Below are 15,359 nucleotides of genomic sequence, written 5' to 3' on the forward strand. Positions count from 1 at the left end.
GACAATAGACAATAGACGATATTCATGATAGAAAGAAATGGATGGACCCAGTATTTTCTGTTTATACCTCTTCTTTAGGCGACTTCTTAATAGCAGCAGGATGACAAGTCTGGTGCGGTCCATGGCTCTTGATCAACTGCGGCATATTTTTCAAATTTCGACGGCAACGTATGGACGGCCTGCGACACGACGTCATGACGTCGCACGTTGCGGCAACGTGCCACGGCACGACGCCGTGACGTGATTTTTTACGTTACACGCCGTAGATTTGCACGTCACGACGTCGCAACGTTACACGACGCCGCAACGTGCCACGGCACGTCGTCCAGAGGCGTATTTAAAAATTTGGCGCCCCGGGCCATTGGGTCCCTGCCGCCCCCCCTGACCCATGAAGCACCCATGAAGTAAACCCAAAAGCATATTTTTTTCTTAGTGCCTTTCTGCAGAGCTTGGAATCGAACCCATAGCCAATTGTGAGCGAGGCCGACGGCCGAGCTCTGCATAAGGGTGGAGGCATAGAGCGTCCGATTGCGGTGTGCTGCCCTGTGAGGCTGAAGGCCGAACTGCAGAAGAAACAGCTTAAAGCACTGGTCATGTCTAAGGGAGGCAGAAGGCTACGAATACGATTAAAGATTTCTGCGGGCCCAAGAGACTTAAAGGGCGAGCTTCAGTGGAACTGAGCTGGGACAAAAACCTATGTCCAAGTAGACGAGCTCTGCATAGTTCTAAAGTCCCGGATCGTCCAATTGCGGCACTCTTCCGTGCAAAGCCAAAGGTCGATGTGGTAAAAATTTATGTTGGGATTGGAACAATGACCAAGTTAAAGTGACACGTGACACCAAAGACCGAGCTATGCAAGGCCGAAGACCGAGCTGGAGGAGGGGAGAGTTTGAAATTGGCTTGGAGCTTGGAACTAATGTGATCTCGGCTCTCCTGCTACGCGACCTTTGGCGTTCGCTCAAATTAAAGCGAAGGCGCGACTTGCTGGAAATGCTGGAATGCTTCGGGTCTTCCGGAAGGCGCGACTTTTAAGCTTTTCAAGGCTCGCAACCTGACCTTTTAGTCCGCCATTCTTATTATGACCGAAGCGTCAGCGAAGGTCTTCGTTTTAACTCGGGCATTTTGCTTTCGTATGTCCAGGTGTTTTCCTCTAAATATATACACAGGTCGCAAATCTTAACCGATTCTCGTGAAATTTTGCGACCAGATTCTATGATAAAATAGATTTTTTGTCGATCCAGTTTTCGGAAATTTTTCAAAACGCGTAAATTGGCATAAAGGACTAAGGGTCTCCCCAGATATATCGACGCGCATTGAGCAAAAGCCGATAGGAAAAAGCTTTATGTCCGCGCAATAGGAGCGAAAAAGCAGGCGCCGGCTGATGCGAGCCGAACCGAATGACGACGCTCTTATTGCGCAGACATAAAGCTTTTTGCTATCGGATTTTGCCGATTCCGCGTCGACATACGTGGGGAACCCTTAAGCGCCAAAAGCTGCTATATGGCGCTTAAGACCATTGTGAGTTCACTGTGATAACGACTCAACGAACTAAGTATTTTTCAATTTTACTGTTTCTAAGCTTATTAATATATATAGTGTACGGTTTCCGGTTGACGTCGGCAACAGCGTCTGGAGTCTGGACGCTGTGCGCCACAGAGGTACGGACGTCGTACACGATATAACGGCTGCTGACGCAATGGCCGGCGCCTAGACGTCGCTCACGGCGTTTATGCCGTCAAGCATGCAGCGAGCCCGCGGCCTTAAGGCCCGGGTCTGCAACAAACGCCGTAGGTCGCGTCCGGCGTTTGAGAGAGACCACTATAGTGCATTTCCATAGTAAGCATTCGTACGTCGCGTACAGCGTCACGACGGACGCGACCTACGGCGTTTGTTGCAGACCCGGGCCTAAGGCGATGTGAAGAGCGACGTCACAGGGCGACATCATGAGAACTCGACGACAATCCGACGTAGGTAAAGAAGGTAGAAGGCAAAGGGGCGCAAACGCACTGTAAAAATTGTAATGTCTACTGCAAGTTGACAACGAATAAGACAAGTAGTTACTTACTTTAAATTTAATTATGTCTAGTACCAGTAACACCACAAAAAAAAAATTGGGGCGCCACTGAGGTACCCAAAACCGAAAGCAACTGAAAGGCAGCGGCGGCCTGCGCCGCCCCCCGCAGCCTGCCGCCCCGGGCCATGGCCCCCTTGGCCCTAGGGTAAATACGCCCCTGACGTCGTCGTAACGTCTAATTGTGTGTAGGCCCTTAAGTTTACAAACAAGTACTAGTAGTTCACCTACTCTCTAATTGTTCAAAGCACAAACCCACTTTCTCCCACGTTAGCTTAGTTTTGTTTTATTTTATTGTGTCCCTGGTTGCCCTGAAAACCAGCGCCATGGCTAAATATCTTAGTCATCGGCATATGCTGAGTGGCATCCATTTTGGTGTTAGAATATACAAGCGACAATTTCTCTGAAAATCGACTTAATTTCAACAAAATTTTCATACTTAAACAATCTACTACATTTGCTGAAACTATTCTTATACATCAATTTGTATAATTTACCACCATAAATTTTTGATGAATTTTTAAAAACTACCCCTTCTTTTTATAAAATACCGGTGACGCACGCTCGCGACCTGATTATTAAAAGGCAAGATGAGAAGACGTGCTAATAGAAACCAATACTTGTTATTTAGATATTACGTAACAAAACGTGTATAATTTCAACGACTAAATCTATCAATTTAAAATTTTTGCTCCAAAATCGACTACGGCCCCTTAATATCATTTTTAGTGTGGTGTATGCATGTTACAGTCTCAAAACAAATATTTAAATGGATTGGATACCTTACATACCTTACATATATAGGTTTGAGTTCAATTCAATCTCGTCAGAACAAAGGTCACGTGGTACATTTTTTCAAATTAACTTTTTAGTACTTTTTCGGGAAAAAATCAAAAAACTAAGAGCTTATTGCAAATCTGTAGCATGAGACGAATCAAATGACATATAATTTATTAAAATCGGACCATAACTGTAGATCTGATGGGATGAACAAAAATCGGCCTCGCGTAATATATATATAGATTAGAATAGGTTAAGTTTTATATTTTACACCAAATGAAGTATTTCTATTATATTCTTCTATTCTAGGTATATATCTATTCTTCTACTCACCTGTCAGATATAAATCAGCAGCAACTCCTTTAAGAACAGAAGCGCCGGATCCGGCGCACAGCGCGACGGTTCTGACGTCATCCGACGCCGACTTGCCTTTAGCCAGCGCCAGGCGAACGTGGGGCAAGCCGGTCAGCTGCTTCACTTTAGCGATCGCGTCTGAGAGAGGAATTTCGGCTTGGAGATGTAGGAACCTGAAATCACGGTAAAATGAGGGTGCGGTTGTAAGCATACCCACGTGATGATGAAATATATATGGATTGACAATAGCAGTCGAAAAACTGCTTTAAGAGTCAGAAAACTTAAGATTCTAATTTGTTCTTGAACCCTATTTAATAACTAATCATCGAGCGAAACGAAGTCGTGCTTAAATATATTACTTTAGGGCATAGCGCCGCTATTAGGATCTGCCTATAAGGCTGCAGTATTTGGCTAAATCCGTTCCTGGTGAGTATACTGATAACTAGCCAGTGGGAGAGAGTAAACAACTGAATGAGTTTTCCAATTACGGCTGTTAGAATGGGGCAGTTCCAGCGTGTAGCGTGACGTATAAAGAGAGTCATAAAGTTACCTTCCCGCTCCGAAGTTAGGGTCAATCCCTGGCGTGATAGGTTTGGACTCCTTGACCGGGAAGGCTGAAGCCAGCCAGTCATTCACGCCGCCTTGCACGCAGTCCCAGCTTGTGTGGGGAGAATAAAGCGATATGCGTTTTTCGAGTAGGAAAGATATGATGCGTTGCTTCCAAGCACTGAAAAAAAAGTATAATTATACATATTCCAGTTTTTTTATGCTTCTTTTCCTAGAATAATTAAGCAGGTAACAAAAATTTATATCATTAAAAGCTAAGAATATACAGTACACCATTCGAGTTCATTTTAGAGAGTGGTATACGTTTCGCTGATGGCGCTTACGTTTAGTTAGAATTAGGTATACCTTAGGTCTTACAGCGTCACGTTTACGTATTTTCCATACAGTATGACGCTTTAACCTTTTACCGGAGATCAAGATTTGAATCTCCTTCTTAGGTCACTATTTAGGCTATTAAACATATGTTTCCTATTGAATATATATATATATATATATATATATATATATTATATGAACTGAACAGGCCACTAATAAAAATATAAAATAATCTACCTTTGCACTACGGATTTCATAGGAGCGAATATAGGTGGATGGTATGCGACAATCATTTCGCATCCTTGGTTATCGGCTTCAATAGCTACTTCCTCTGTCAAGTCATTGGTTAGTAACAGCTTTGTAATATTCCTGAAAATAATATGCTGTTGAACCAATAATTTTCATTTAAGAGCGAAATTTTTAACAATACAAATATGTAGTAATAATTGTAATGTAACAGTTTATGGAAATGATTAGGTACCTAGGAGTGTATGGCTCTACTAGCAAGCCGGTATTATCCCAGCTTTCTGCAAGACTATTTGGAGCAAAATCTTCCAACACCGACACCACCTTGACAAGTGTTACTCCAGTTTTTTCTCCCATTGACATTTTGATAGACGCAGAAATGGAATAAAATTTATGAAAAATAGATTGTTTGCCAATTATGTGTTTTCCTAATTTCACAAGCATCAGATAAGACCTGAAAATATGCAAAAATTTGATACTCTCGCAGGAAAGCTACACACAATAACACACTTGATTTTCGATCATAACACAATAACCTTAAGAACTATATCCCAAGCACTATACTTTTGAACATGGAACCTCGTTTTTTTTGTGAAGGTAGAAAATCCAAATAATTAAAACCTATTGGTCCAGTCCAGAAGACATTGTTGATAAAATACATAAAAATTACATGTACCTAAAACAAAATATCTCATGCTGATTGCAGTTGACTTGATTTCAAATAAAACTATATTTTACTGCTTTTATCAAATGAATTTTAATTTCACTTTGAGTGATAATATTTATTTAAAACAAACTGTGACATTAACAAAAAACATAATCATTTACCATTATCTCACCATTATAAAAACCAAAAACAAATACATCATTTTAAGGTAAAGTAGGATTGATTAATAAAGTCTACATCTTATTCTAAGTGGACATATATAATATTCTAAAATGTATACAGTATAGTACAAATGTGACCTTAAAACTAAACATCACTTGTGCCACTAGTCAGGTCAGAAGTGTTCCATATTCTTATTTCACCATCATCACTACAAGAAAGCAGTTCTTGGTTCCCAGTAGGATTCCATGCAACACAATTTACATCTTGAGCATGAGCATTCAGTTTTGTGCAAATCAAATCAAATGTCGGAGCATTAGGGTCAGAGTCATCAGTCTCCTTAAATATTCTAATGATGTCATCACCACAAGCAGTAGCTATCAACCCAGTCTTATGGCACCACGCTATGTCATACACACATCTCGAGTGATAACCAGAGAGTGTGCAAACACATTTCCATACAGAATCTCGGTCTGCAACCATCACTCCCTCCTGATTGTCAGGTTTATATTCTTTCCATATTTTGACAGTTCTGTCATCACTGCAGGTGGCCAGTCTCTCTCCGGTTTTATCAAAGGCTAAGCTCCACACGGTAGACTCATGTGAGTGCAAAGTCGCTACACATGACCAGTCATTATCAACAGGATCTTCCTTGTAGAGCTTTACAGTGTTGTCATAGGATGCCGAAGCCAGGATGTCTAGAGTTGGGTGCCATGCCACCTATAAAAATAACCAATTTTAATTTACAGACTTCTATTAACTCACTCAATTCAATTTCAGTATGTGTAATAGTACTAACTTTCTTGACATCTTGATTGTGGGCATTGAGAACCGATGCACATTCATATTCGTCATCCCCTGCAACTTCCCACACCCACACAGATTTGTCTCGCCCACAAGTTGCCAGCAGCTGCCCTGATTGCGACCATGCCACACTTTTTACTTCATTCTCATGTCCTTCCAGTGTAGCATTGCATTCAAACTGACCTGCAGACATAGGATGATATTGCAATAGGATCATAAACTTCTATAGTAAGTTTAGATTAATTAGAAATCCATACAGACCACTTTTCTTGTCCCAAATGGCTGTGGTTGCATCAAAGCTGGCTGTAGCCAGGAAATTTCCACAAGGTGACCATGCCACTTCTCTAATGGTGCGTTGGTGTCCATCCACGAGAACTGTCTTTATGGCCCATTTTTGCCCTTCTTTACTCCAGAGTTTGATGGTCTTGTCTTCTCCACATGAAGCAAACATTTTACCGAGAGGGTGCCATGATACATTCCACACTAACCCTTTGTGACCGGTCACAGTTTGCAACAACTCCATCCTAGCCATGATCTACGCAGGTATTCAGTTGTTTATTTTGATATACCTCAAGGATAACCTATAAATTGTTGAATTCCATAATCAAGTAATTCTCACTGAATACCTGGACAATATTTTGAAGTGCAGGCAATGAAATAAGTATAAATAAATTTGACGTCTCGATGAATTGCAGTATATCACCAAGTTAATAAATTATCATAGATGCATGTACGTACCCGATCATTAAGTACAAACAATTGGTATTTTCCTTTGATATAAACGATAGCTTTGAACAATACGATAACCAATTACGCGCGGTGGACGGGTACAAAGAAGAAAATGAAGATAAAACAGTGTTTTTGCAATAAATCTGTGAAAAATCTCACACAATTCTCACCACAGAACAAGGAAAATAAGGAAATGACAAAATTGACAAATGTCTAGAATAAAATGTCATTATCAATTCTTATAACATCGATCGACGCTTAAAACCAAGGCTCAAACATTGTATGACTTTCAAGCACTTCCAAATCATAGAAATTATAATTATAGTTTTTTTTTTCTATTATGAATAATATAGTTGGTCAAACCAAATTATCAGTAATAAAGAACAAAAAAAACCTCAGAATAATGACTAAAGCAAAGAAGCCGGGCAAAAATAAAAGCTTGGTAAAAGATATCGTATTCACAACACGTTATTACTTTTTGTCTATGAGTGAGTGAGACAACAATCCGCAAGTTCTTTCGTTTTTTTCAGTATTGTCATAAGATGAACTGAGGGAAATGTCAAATGGTCCTATGTGGTTCTATAATGTAATCCAGCCAAATAAAATATATGTTCGTTATTTCACAGGTAGGTGTCAACTGTAACAACTTGACATAGTCGTATTATTTTAGTTGAAATATTTCGGGATGTTTCAGCGGTCATCTTGGTTTATTTTAATTATATTGTTGCAATTCCTGAAAGATTGTTGGAAAACGTGCTGAGTTTTTATTTGTAATGGTTTGAAGTTCCCTTTGTGATAATGTCTTTTGTGATCGAGGGCTGTAAATCGCATACAGGAAGAAAAGAAAATACGCACGAACCGATAACCTTTAATCGGTGAGTTTTGTTCAATTTTGAAGAAATTAATTTATAGGACCTGACCCTAAACATAGAAATCGATATGTTGTTTATGTAATTATTACTTGCATTCCAGTCTATATAGATTTTTGCATATATTTACGAACTTTTCTGCTAAGTATGAAAGGTTATATTTTTGGCATAGTGATGTATCGACCTCAGATCAATAACCTATCGACATTTACAGCTTTCTTATAGTTTGGCCCAGGACTGTCTCATTTTAATTGATGAGTACAGTCAAGGGCATAAATATATATACATTCCCAAAGTCTCAAAAACATGTGTACGCTTAGACAATAAAATCGTGTTCACATATTTTTAAGCCATTTGTCTGGATCGATATTTTTGCCTTCGACTGTACCTATAGTTTTCTTTGTTCTTACTTACTGACAGGTTGTGTTTGCCAGACTATAGTTTAATACTAAAAACCGGTCAAGTGCGGGTCGGACGCGCGCACCAAGGGGACCGTACTTTTTAGTATTTGTTGTTATAGCGGCAACAGAAATACATCATATGTGAAAATTTCAACTGTCTAGCTATCACGGTTCATGAGATACAGCCTGGTGACAGACAGACGGACAGCGAAGTATTAGTAATAGGGTCCCGTTTTTACCCTTTGGGTACGGAACCCTAATAAAAAAGACATTAATGATCATTGATGAATGTTCCTTTTATTAATATTGTTGGTCACAAAACTCAACTTTTTTTTCAGATTTCCAAAGGACGAGGAATAGGGGATATTACTGCAATGTTCTGCCACCAGAGTGCAGCACTAGCTTTTTTAGTGCACCGTAGAGTAACTTATTTATACTGTACCTTTAACAGGTTTTTGACAAGTTTTCAGGGGACCTACCGGAAAACTCGAATCCGAAATTTCGTTATCTAGCTGCCTCTTTATCGCTCGAATACGCAAGAGTGACAGAGATGTTAGATAACGAAAGTTCGATTTTCTTGTTTCGCGATAGACCCTCAGATTGTGATAGTGGCGCCGAGTTTCGCGTAATATTCCCTATTATTAAATAAAAAAAATATATTACACGAACGTTTTTTTTTTTCATTTCCTATTTGGTACAGTCAGCTGCAGAGAAAAGGTACCCCACGTCCATACTAATTTACAGAACTTTGTATGCAGGGGGGGGGTGCCTTTTCTCTGCAGCTGGCTGTACATGACTAGAAACTATACTTAGTCTTTTAGCATTAGAAAAAACGGTAAACCATTTCCACGTGTCTTTTTATTGACAAGTTTTTTTATAAATATAGTAATATTTTACTTATGAAAGCAAAAGTATGTAAATGATCGTATATTATATTTGTTGTGACTTATTTTCAAAGTGTTTTTCGATAAAACAACACGTTAAGATCGCTCGCCTTCTTTCTTATGATAAAAAAACGAGAGGTATAGTTAGACGGTTGTGAGTGGTAGACTGCAAATGAGATAAAAGCTATATTAGGTACATGCATTAATCCTCATATCAGGCGGCTCTTTGATTCCAAGGATTGCATAATTTTTATACTTTTTAATGATTTTTAGAATATGAAAATTATAAAAAGTATAAAAGTTATGCAATCCTTGTATTCCACGCATTTAATTTCATTTCAACGAGCCGCCTGCTACAGATTTCTTGAAATTGCCGCGTTTTTTCAGGTTCAACTTTCATTAGCCAGACTATTATCAATTTGCCAATTTCGTGATTATTCTTTTACACGGCACATAAACTTATGCATAATTTATCGATATAAAAAGTCGACACAGTTACATCCCTAACAAATTATCAAACTTATGACACCGTACGTAAATGAGAAATAACAAGCATATATGCATCTCTTTTCGGCACATTATCTAATTCGTAAGGAAGTAAAGTACGGGTATACATATTTGCGAAGCATTTTTGCCCTACTTCTATGCTTTAGTCATTATTCTGAGAAAAAAACTATACTCATCCTTTTCTATTGGGTGCTAGTACTAGTGTAAGACATGTGTAAGACAAATATATAGTTTGTCAAACGACTGTCACATTTCAAACGTAGACAGAGAGAGTCATACCATCTTTGTCTTACACTAGTACTAGCGCCCAAAAGAAAGGGATGAATAAGATTTTCCTGGTTGTTACTGACTGACAAATTGGTTTGACCAACTATAGTATGATTCTTTCTGTCTATGTTTAAAATGAGACAGTCCTTTGACAAACTATAATCACAAATCAAAATGAGGGCTAACGCGTATGAATTCGCCGCTAGGGGCGCTAGTGTAGATGGTGGTCTTTTCCATAGTTCGAAATGTCAAATGTCACTTGTCACTTCAATGACTGACAGCTGTTCTATAGTCTTTTGGACCACCATCAACAGAGGCGCCAACTGGTGAGCAAAAAAACGATAGCCCTAATTATACAACTATAGTTGGTCAAACCAATTTGTCAGTCAGTAACAACCAGGAAAATTATACTCATCCCTTTCTTTTGGGCGCTAGTACTAGTGTAAGACAAAGATAGTATGATTTTCTCTGTCTATGTTTGAAATGAGACAGTCCTTTGACAAACTATATATTCTTTCCTCAACTAACAATAAACTAATTTGAAAGAAAAATCAAATACAAGTACTAACCTGTGGTACTAACTCACTAACTGTCATAATAAAACGTCACTTGTATACTACTTGTAGTCAAAGAGCATATAATCACTACGTTCTAGTAGTAATGTAGTTTGTGGTACTTGTAAACTATGTCTATGGGACAATACAATGTGTAAAAATTTGTTAATTTGTTATCGTGCGGCTTTCAATAAAATTGTTTTCACATTCACTGATTTACACTTCATTTTGGTTCTCGACGCCCTACACCTGTAGTTTTGTTTAGCAAATTAAAAGTAACTTAGATAAATAGTTTGAATTTTTTATCGTACAGGTACCTTTCTCCTGCTAGGTTATAGCCAGTTACCGTATAATGGAGAACAGTAATAAGATTGTGGCACCACACCTCAATGCCGAAGTATACAGGACAGATACGACTGGAAATGAAGCACCGTCGTACCTAGACTACATTAAGCTACATCCAGGTAAATATTAATTTTAGTCGACTCTTTTATTGGAAAATGTTTAAACACATTACATAAAAAATCGGATACTGAGAAAATAAATAAAATTATATTTTATTTTATCAGATGGCAGTGTTCTTGTCGGTTGTTCAGAGCTGACAGGAAGATATTGGGTTGGGGGTGCCGCCATATTCAAGAATATCGCCGAAGCCAAGGAAATAAGCCCTAAATCTATGAGAAGTATTCAATTGGACTCTGGTACAGCTGATGGATGCTTTATAGGAAAATCTTCAAAGGTAACATTACTCAGGACTGGCTTGGTACATTAAGAATAAATAATTCTAATAAAATATAATCAATGGTAAAAAGCACATATAACTTTTTTAACCCTTAAATGCATAATGATGTATATATGCATCATATATTTGATGGTCCATGGCTCAATATGCAGCTATCCAAAATATTATTCCCTCAATCTATACAACATGACACATCTATTTCAATTTATTAAAAAGTTATACAAAAAATCATGCATTTAAGGGTTAAACATTCTAATGGCCAATTGAATGTCATTTAAAAAAGTTGGTTTCTGTTTAAAAACAATTTAATATTAACTGTATGTATTTGTATCTAAGTTTTAGTGTTTATATTATTATGTGTATATAGATTCATTAATCCCAAACAAAAAAAAATATATATAATACATCTGCATATCATCAGTAAAACTCACAGTTGGACATCACTGGAGAAGAGTTGCACGTGACAGGTTCCAATGGAAAATGTTAGAGGAGGCCTATGCCAAGAGGCAAACTGAGCTTCGGGACATAATATAACAAACAAGAACATGCCTAGTACTCATACAAAGCAGAGAAGCTCAGAATAAAAGGCTTATTATTGTTATTATTATTATATATCATCAGTACTTCGGAATAGTTTGGAAAAAACTTATACTTGGTCCTGTCAACAGTTAATAAAATATGTATGATTTGCTTGTATGTAGAGATTCTTTTATTAATAGCAGTATGACAAGATTTTTTCAAACTAGTGACTATTTTATGACCCATTCACACATTTAATTTTATTCACGTTCACACTCCTATTAACAAGAATGAAAGGTTATAAGAATCTGTTTATTACTTACAGGTTTTAATATGTGAGGACAGTGGTACAATTGGCATTTGGAGCATAAATGAGGATAACTCATGGAAGCAATGGAACGAAGAAAGGACAGTTTCTGAGCATGACAATGGGGTGATGGCATTAGACTGCCTTGAGCCAGAGAAACAGTATCTGACAGCTGGTGCTGATGGCCATATTAAGGTAATATTATCTGTTTAACAAAAAAATCTATATGTAGGGTGTTGCTTATTTTGTCGAAGTTAAATTTTTCTATGTCTCACCCGGTGAGACACAGAAAATTTTAACTCCGACGAAATAAGTAACATCCCTCTATAGTCCTATTTTCGTTAACTCCTCTTTATCTTGGTAATTTCTTGTTCCACCCTAGAGTGGTCTAAGAATTATTTAAACAAAAAATTGGTGATGGTGCTAAGTCATTATTTCTATGGTGCTAGTACATATTCTAGGGTCTCTGAAAAGTTACTGCTATTGCCATTGGTTATTTAAACCCAGGAACTAGACACTAACTACAGACAATTTTTTTTACTCCCAACGTTTTTACCAATATAATATTTTGTAACTAAAACACAAACAGGCTATTTTTATTATAGTTCTCAATGCATCAGTTTCAGTGTACTGATGAAAAAGAACAAAACAAACATTAATATTTTTATTGTGGCTAGAGTGAGAACAAAGTGAGGGAGTGTCATTATTATAAATATCATATTTTTATAGAATTTTGATGTTACAGATGACATTGCTACAGTTTTTCATTGCAAATGCCATGCAGAGTTAATTTACATGAAAAGTAATATTGAATATTTTTTTCAGGTGTGGGATCTGACTGACATGATCTGCATTAGGAACTACAGTTTAGCACACTGTGCAGCAGTGTCTGGTGTCTCAGTGAGACCTAACTCCACTACAAGCTTTGCTTCTGGATCTTTAGACATGTACATCACACTGTGGGATGATAATATAGACAAACCAGTTCTAGGTAAGTGTTTTAATTTAAATAAAAACCGACCAAGTGCGAGTCGGACTCTCGCACGAAGGGTTCCGTACCATTACGCAAAAAACGGCAAAAACATCACGTTTGTTGAGCCCCACTTAAATATTTATTTTATTCTGTTTTTAGTATTTGTAGTTATAGAGGCAACAGAAATACATCATCTGTGAAAATTTCAACTGTCTAGCTAACTAGCTATAACGGTTCATGAGAACACAGCCTGGTGACAGACAGACGGACAGTGGAGTCTTAGTAATAGGGCCCCGTTTTTACCCTTTGGGTACAGAACCCTAAAAAATGAATTCAATTTTTAAATATAGGTTAGGTTAGTAAATTAAAGAACACAATTATACCTCCCAGGAATAAATGATGCATGTAACATTGATAAGTTGATAACCTAAATACACTTTTTTATTTATTTATACGCCAATGAAGGTCCAATATGGCCACAACAGCGTATGATGCACATGAAAGTGCAGTTTGCAGTCTTTATAGTGTAGAGCACTGAAATATTTTTTTTCCTTCACTTCAAGCTTTCATCCAATCTTTTCCCTTTAATACATATCAATTAAAATCAAATTTTGATTTGATTTCCAGACTTAGTTAAGAATGACTGTGGGATCCGTTGCTTACAATGGATAGATGAAAACCAGTTAGTGTATGGAGATGAGGCAGGAGTTGTCCGAGTGATGGATGTGAGATATCCTGCGAATGTGACCACACTGTGTGACTTCCCCGCGCCGGTGCATAAAGTTGCTGTGCATCCAGAGTAAGTTAGATATTATTCTTACGTTTTGAAGATATAAAAAAAAACACCCAAATTGTCACTACAAAAAAGCGCGAAATTTAAATTTTCTATGGGAGATCAACCCTATTACATTTATTAAATTTGCCGCCTCTTTCTATTGACAAAGTGGCTGTGCCAGAGTATAGTAGAGACATTTTGACGGGTATCTAAACATCAATCAGTTTCCTAGGCAGGCACAATGCCTTGTTCTGTTATACAATACAATGCCAATTAACTGAAGAAGATGTGCTAAGATGTATATGTGATACTGAGAATCTATGAAAAAAAAAACATGAAAATAGCAGTTCCACTAGATGGCGCAGGATAGCGCTAGCTAGTTTGTGGTTCTACGTGTATGGGTAAAGCTATTTGGATGACATGCTTTCTCCTTAAAATTTCCATTAGGTTCAGCCCTCGTTTTACATTGCCATCCATTTTTAGATGTTATTTCTGGTGTCTGCCATTATTTGAAATTTTTGTTTATTCTTTCAGACACGGAAGAATAGCAGTCTGCTGTGACAATAAAATAGTTTCCGTATGCGACCGAGTGGCAGACAGCAAGTCGAAAGTACTATACCACGATCGTCACTTGCACAGCAACTACGTGCGAGGTGTGGCGTGGGACAGCAGTGACGCCAACACTCTGCACTCCTCGGCTTGGGACGGACTCATCAGAACTCATAGTGTTTCGTGAATGTTTGTGGTACAAATTTTAAATACATTTTGATTTTCCCACGAACCAGACTTAGTCAGTTTTATGTTTTCACTCACCAGACCTATATGTTGAAATTACTCGAAATGAATGACTTGTTACCTCTACAATGTTATCGGTTGTAGTTTTGGCAAGAATCATTTGGATTTGGCAGATGAAAAAACCGGCCAAGTGCGAGTCGGACTCGCGCACGAAGGGTTCCGTACCATTACGTAAAAAACGGCAAAAAAAACACGTTTATTGTATGGGAGCCCCACTTAAATATTTATTTTATTCTGTTTTTAGTATTTGTTGTTATAGCGGCAACAGAAATACATCATCTGTAAAAATTTAAACTGTCTAACTATCACGGTTCATGAGTGGTGACTGTCAGTCACTGGTGACAGACAGACAGCGGAGTTTTAGTAATAGGGTCCCGTTTTACCATTTGGGTACGGAACCCTAAAAATGTTGTTTGTCTTGTTTAATTTCCATTTTAATATCACTATATATGCTTGTGATTACTGCAGACGCCCAGACGGTAGAGAAATAACGCCTTATGCAATCGCGACTTACCGCCGTAATGTGAGAGCCCATTTGGGAACAGCAAACTTGCAGATAAGTATCCAAAAGTAGATATTTTTGGGCCTGGTCTACCGCCTATCGACGATTAGTTAGTACGGGTATGGATAACGTTAGGTACACGGTTTACACAACCTACTAGTGATGGTGGCAATTTACTTTGCCTTATTAGCGCAAATGAGGCTCTGAATCATCTCTGTTTTTGTTTTACACTAAGGAAAGAGATGCCGATACCAAGCTGACCCTAGGCTGCGTTTTTTACTAACGGCCCTGCTAAGGAGTTTCTACATCGGGCTATCAAGGTTTCTACAATCCATCACACGAGTGAATTGCGAAAAAAGTGCACTTTCCAGAATCATGAAATGTCTTCAACATTAAAATATTTGTATAAAAAAATAAATATTGCACTTACATATAGTGTAACTCAAATGCTAACAGGAATTCTACACTTTAACAGTAAAACATTGCTTTAAGTAATTGTAAAAAAAAAATTGATTGACATTTCTATAAATTCAAATGATTTTAGAATAAACGCGTTCGTTCAATGAAAGTGA

The 15,359-nt window shown here is 37.9% G+C and overlaps 2 protein-coding genes across 3 annotated transcripts in view; one reads left to right on the forward strand and one right to left on the reverse strand.

Moving 5' to 3' along the window:
• Positions 1 to 6,867, reverse strand: part of LOC134742142 (probable cytosolic iron-sulfur protein assembly protein Ciao1) — a 9,181-nt gene extending 2,314 nt beyond the window's left edge. The window contains exons 1-5 of one of the 2 annotated variants that reach the window (XM_063675109.1): positions 6,702 to 6,867; positions 4,569 to 4,787; positions 4,325 to 4,456; positions 3,756 to 3,932; positions 3,185 to 3,378 (exon numbers count right to left, since the gene is read on the reverse strand). In XM_063675109.1, coding sequence (XP_063531179.1) covers positions 3,185 to 3,378; positions 3,756 to 3,932; positions 4,325 to 4,456; positions 4,569 to 4,787; positions 6,702 to 6,709 — 730 coding nt within the window. In that variant the 5' untranslated portion in view covers positions 6,710 to 6,867. Of the gene's footprint in view, positions 1 to 3,184; positions 3,379 to 3,755; positions 3,933 to 4,324; positions 4,457 to 4,568; positions 4,788 to 5,140; positions 5,880 to 5,958; positions 6,147 to 6,224; positions 6,545 to 6,701 lie in introns of those variants that run through there. The other variant, XM_063675108.1, reaches the window with a different exon arrangement.
• Positions 6,868 to 10,292: 3,425 nt separating this feature from the next.
• Positions 10,293 to 14,274, forward strand: LOC134742143 (methylosome protein WDR77-like). Its single transcript, XM_063675110.1, has 6 exons — positions 10,293 to 10,638; positions 10,744 to 10,913; positions 11,761 to 11,937; positions 12,568 to 12,733; positions 13,343 to 13,514; positions 14,025 to 14,274. Exons 1-6 carry the CDS (start codon positions 10,527 to 10,529, stop codon positions 14,224 to 14,226), a joined length of 999 nt encoding a protein of 332 aa, XP_063531180.1. The 5' UTR covers positions 10,293 to 10,526; the 3' UTR covers positions 14,227 to 14,274.
• The last annotated feature ends 1,085 nt before the right edge of the window (positions 14,275 to 15,359 follow it).

This window comes from Cydia strobilella, chromosome 6 (genome assembly GCF_947568885.1).
Source record: "Cydia strobilella chromosome 6, ilCydStro3.1, whole genome shotgun sequence".
NCBI classification, from domain to species: domain Eukaryota; kingdom Metazoa; phylum Arthropoda; class Insecta; order Lepidoptera; family Tortricidae; genus Cydia; species Cydia strobilella.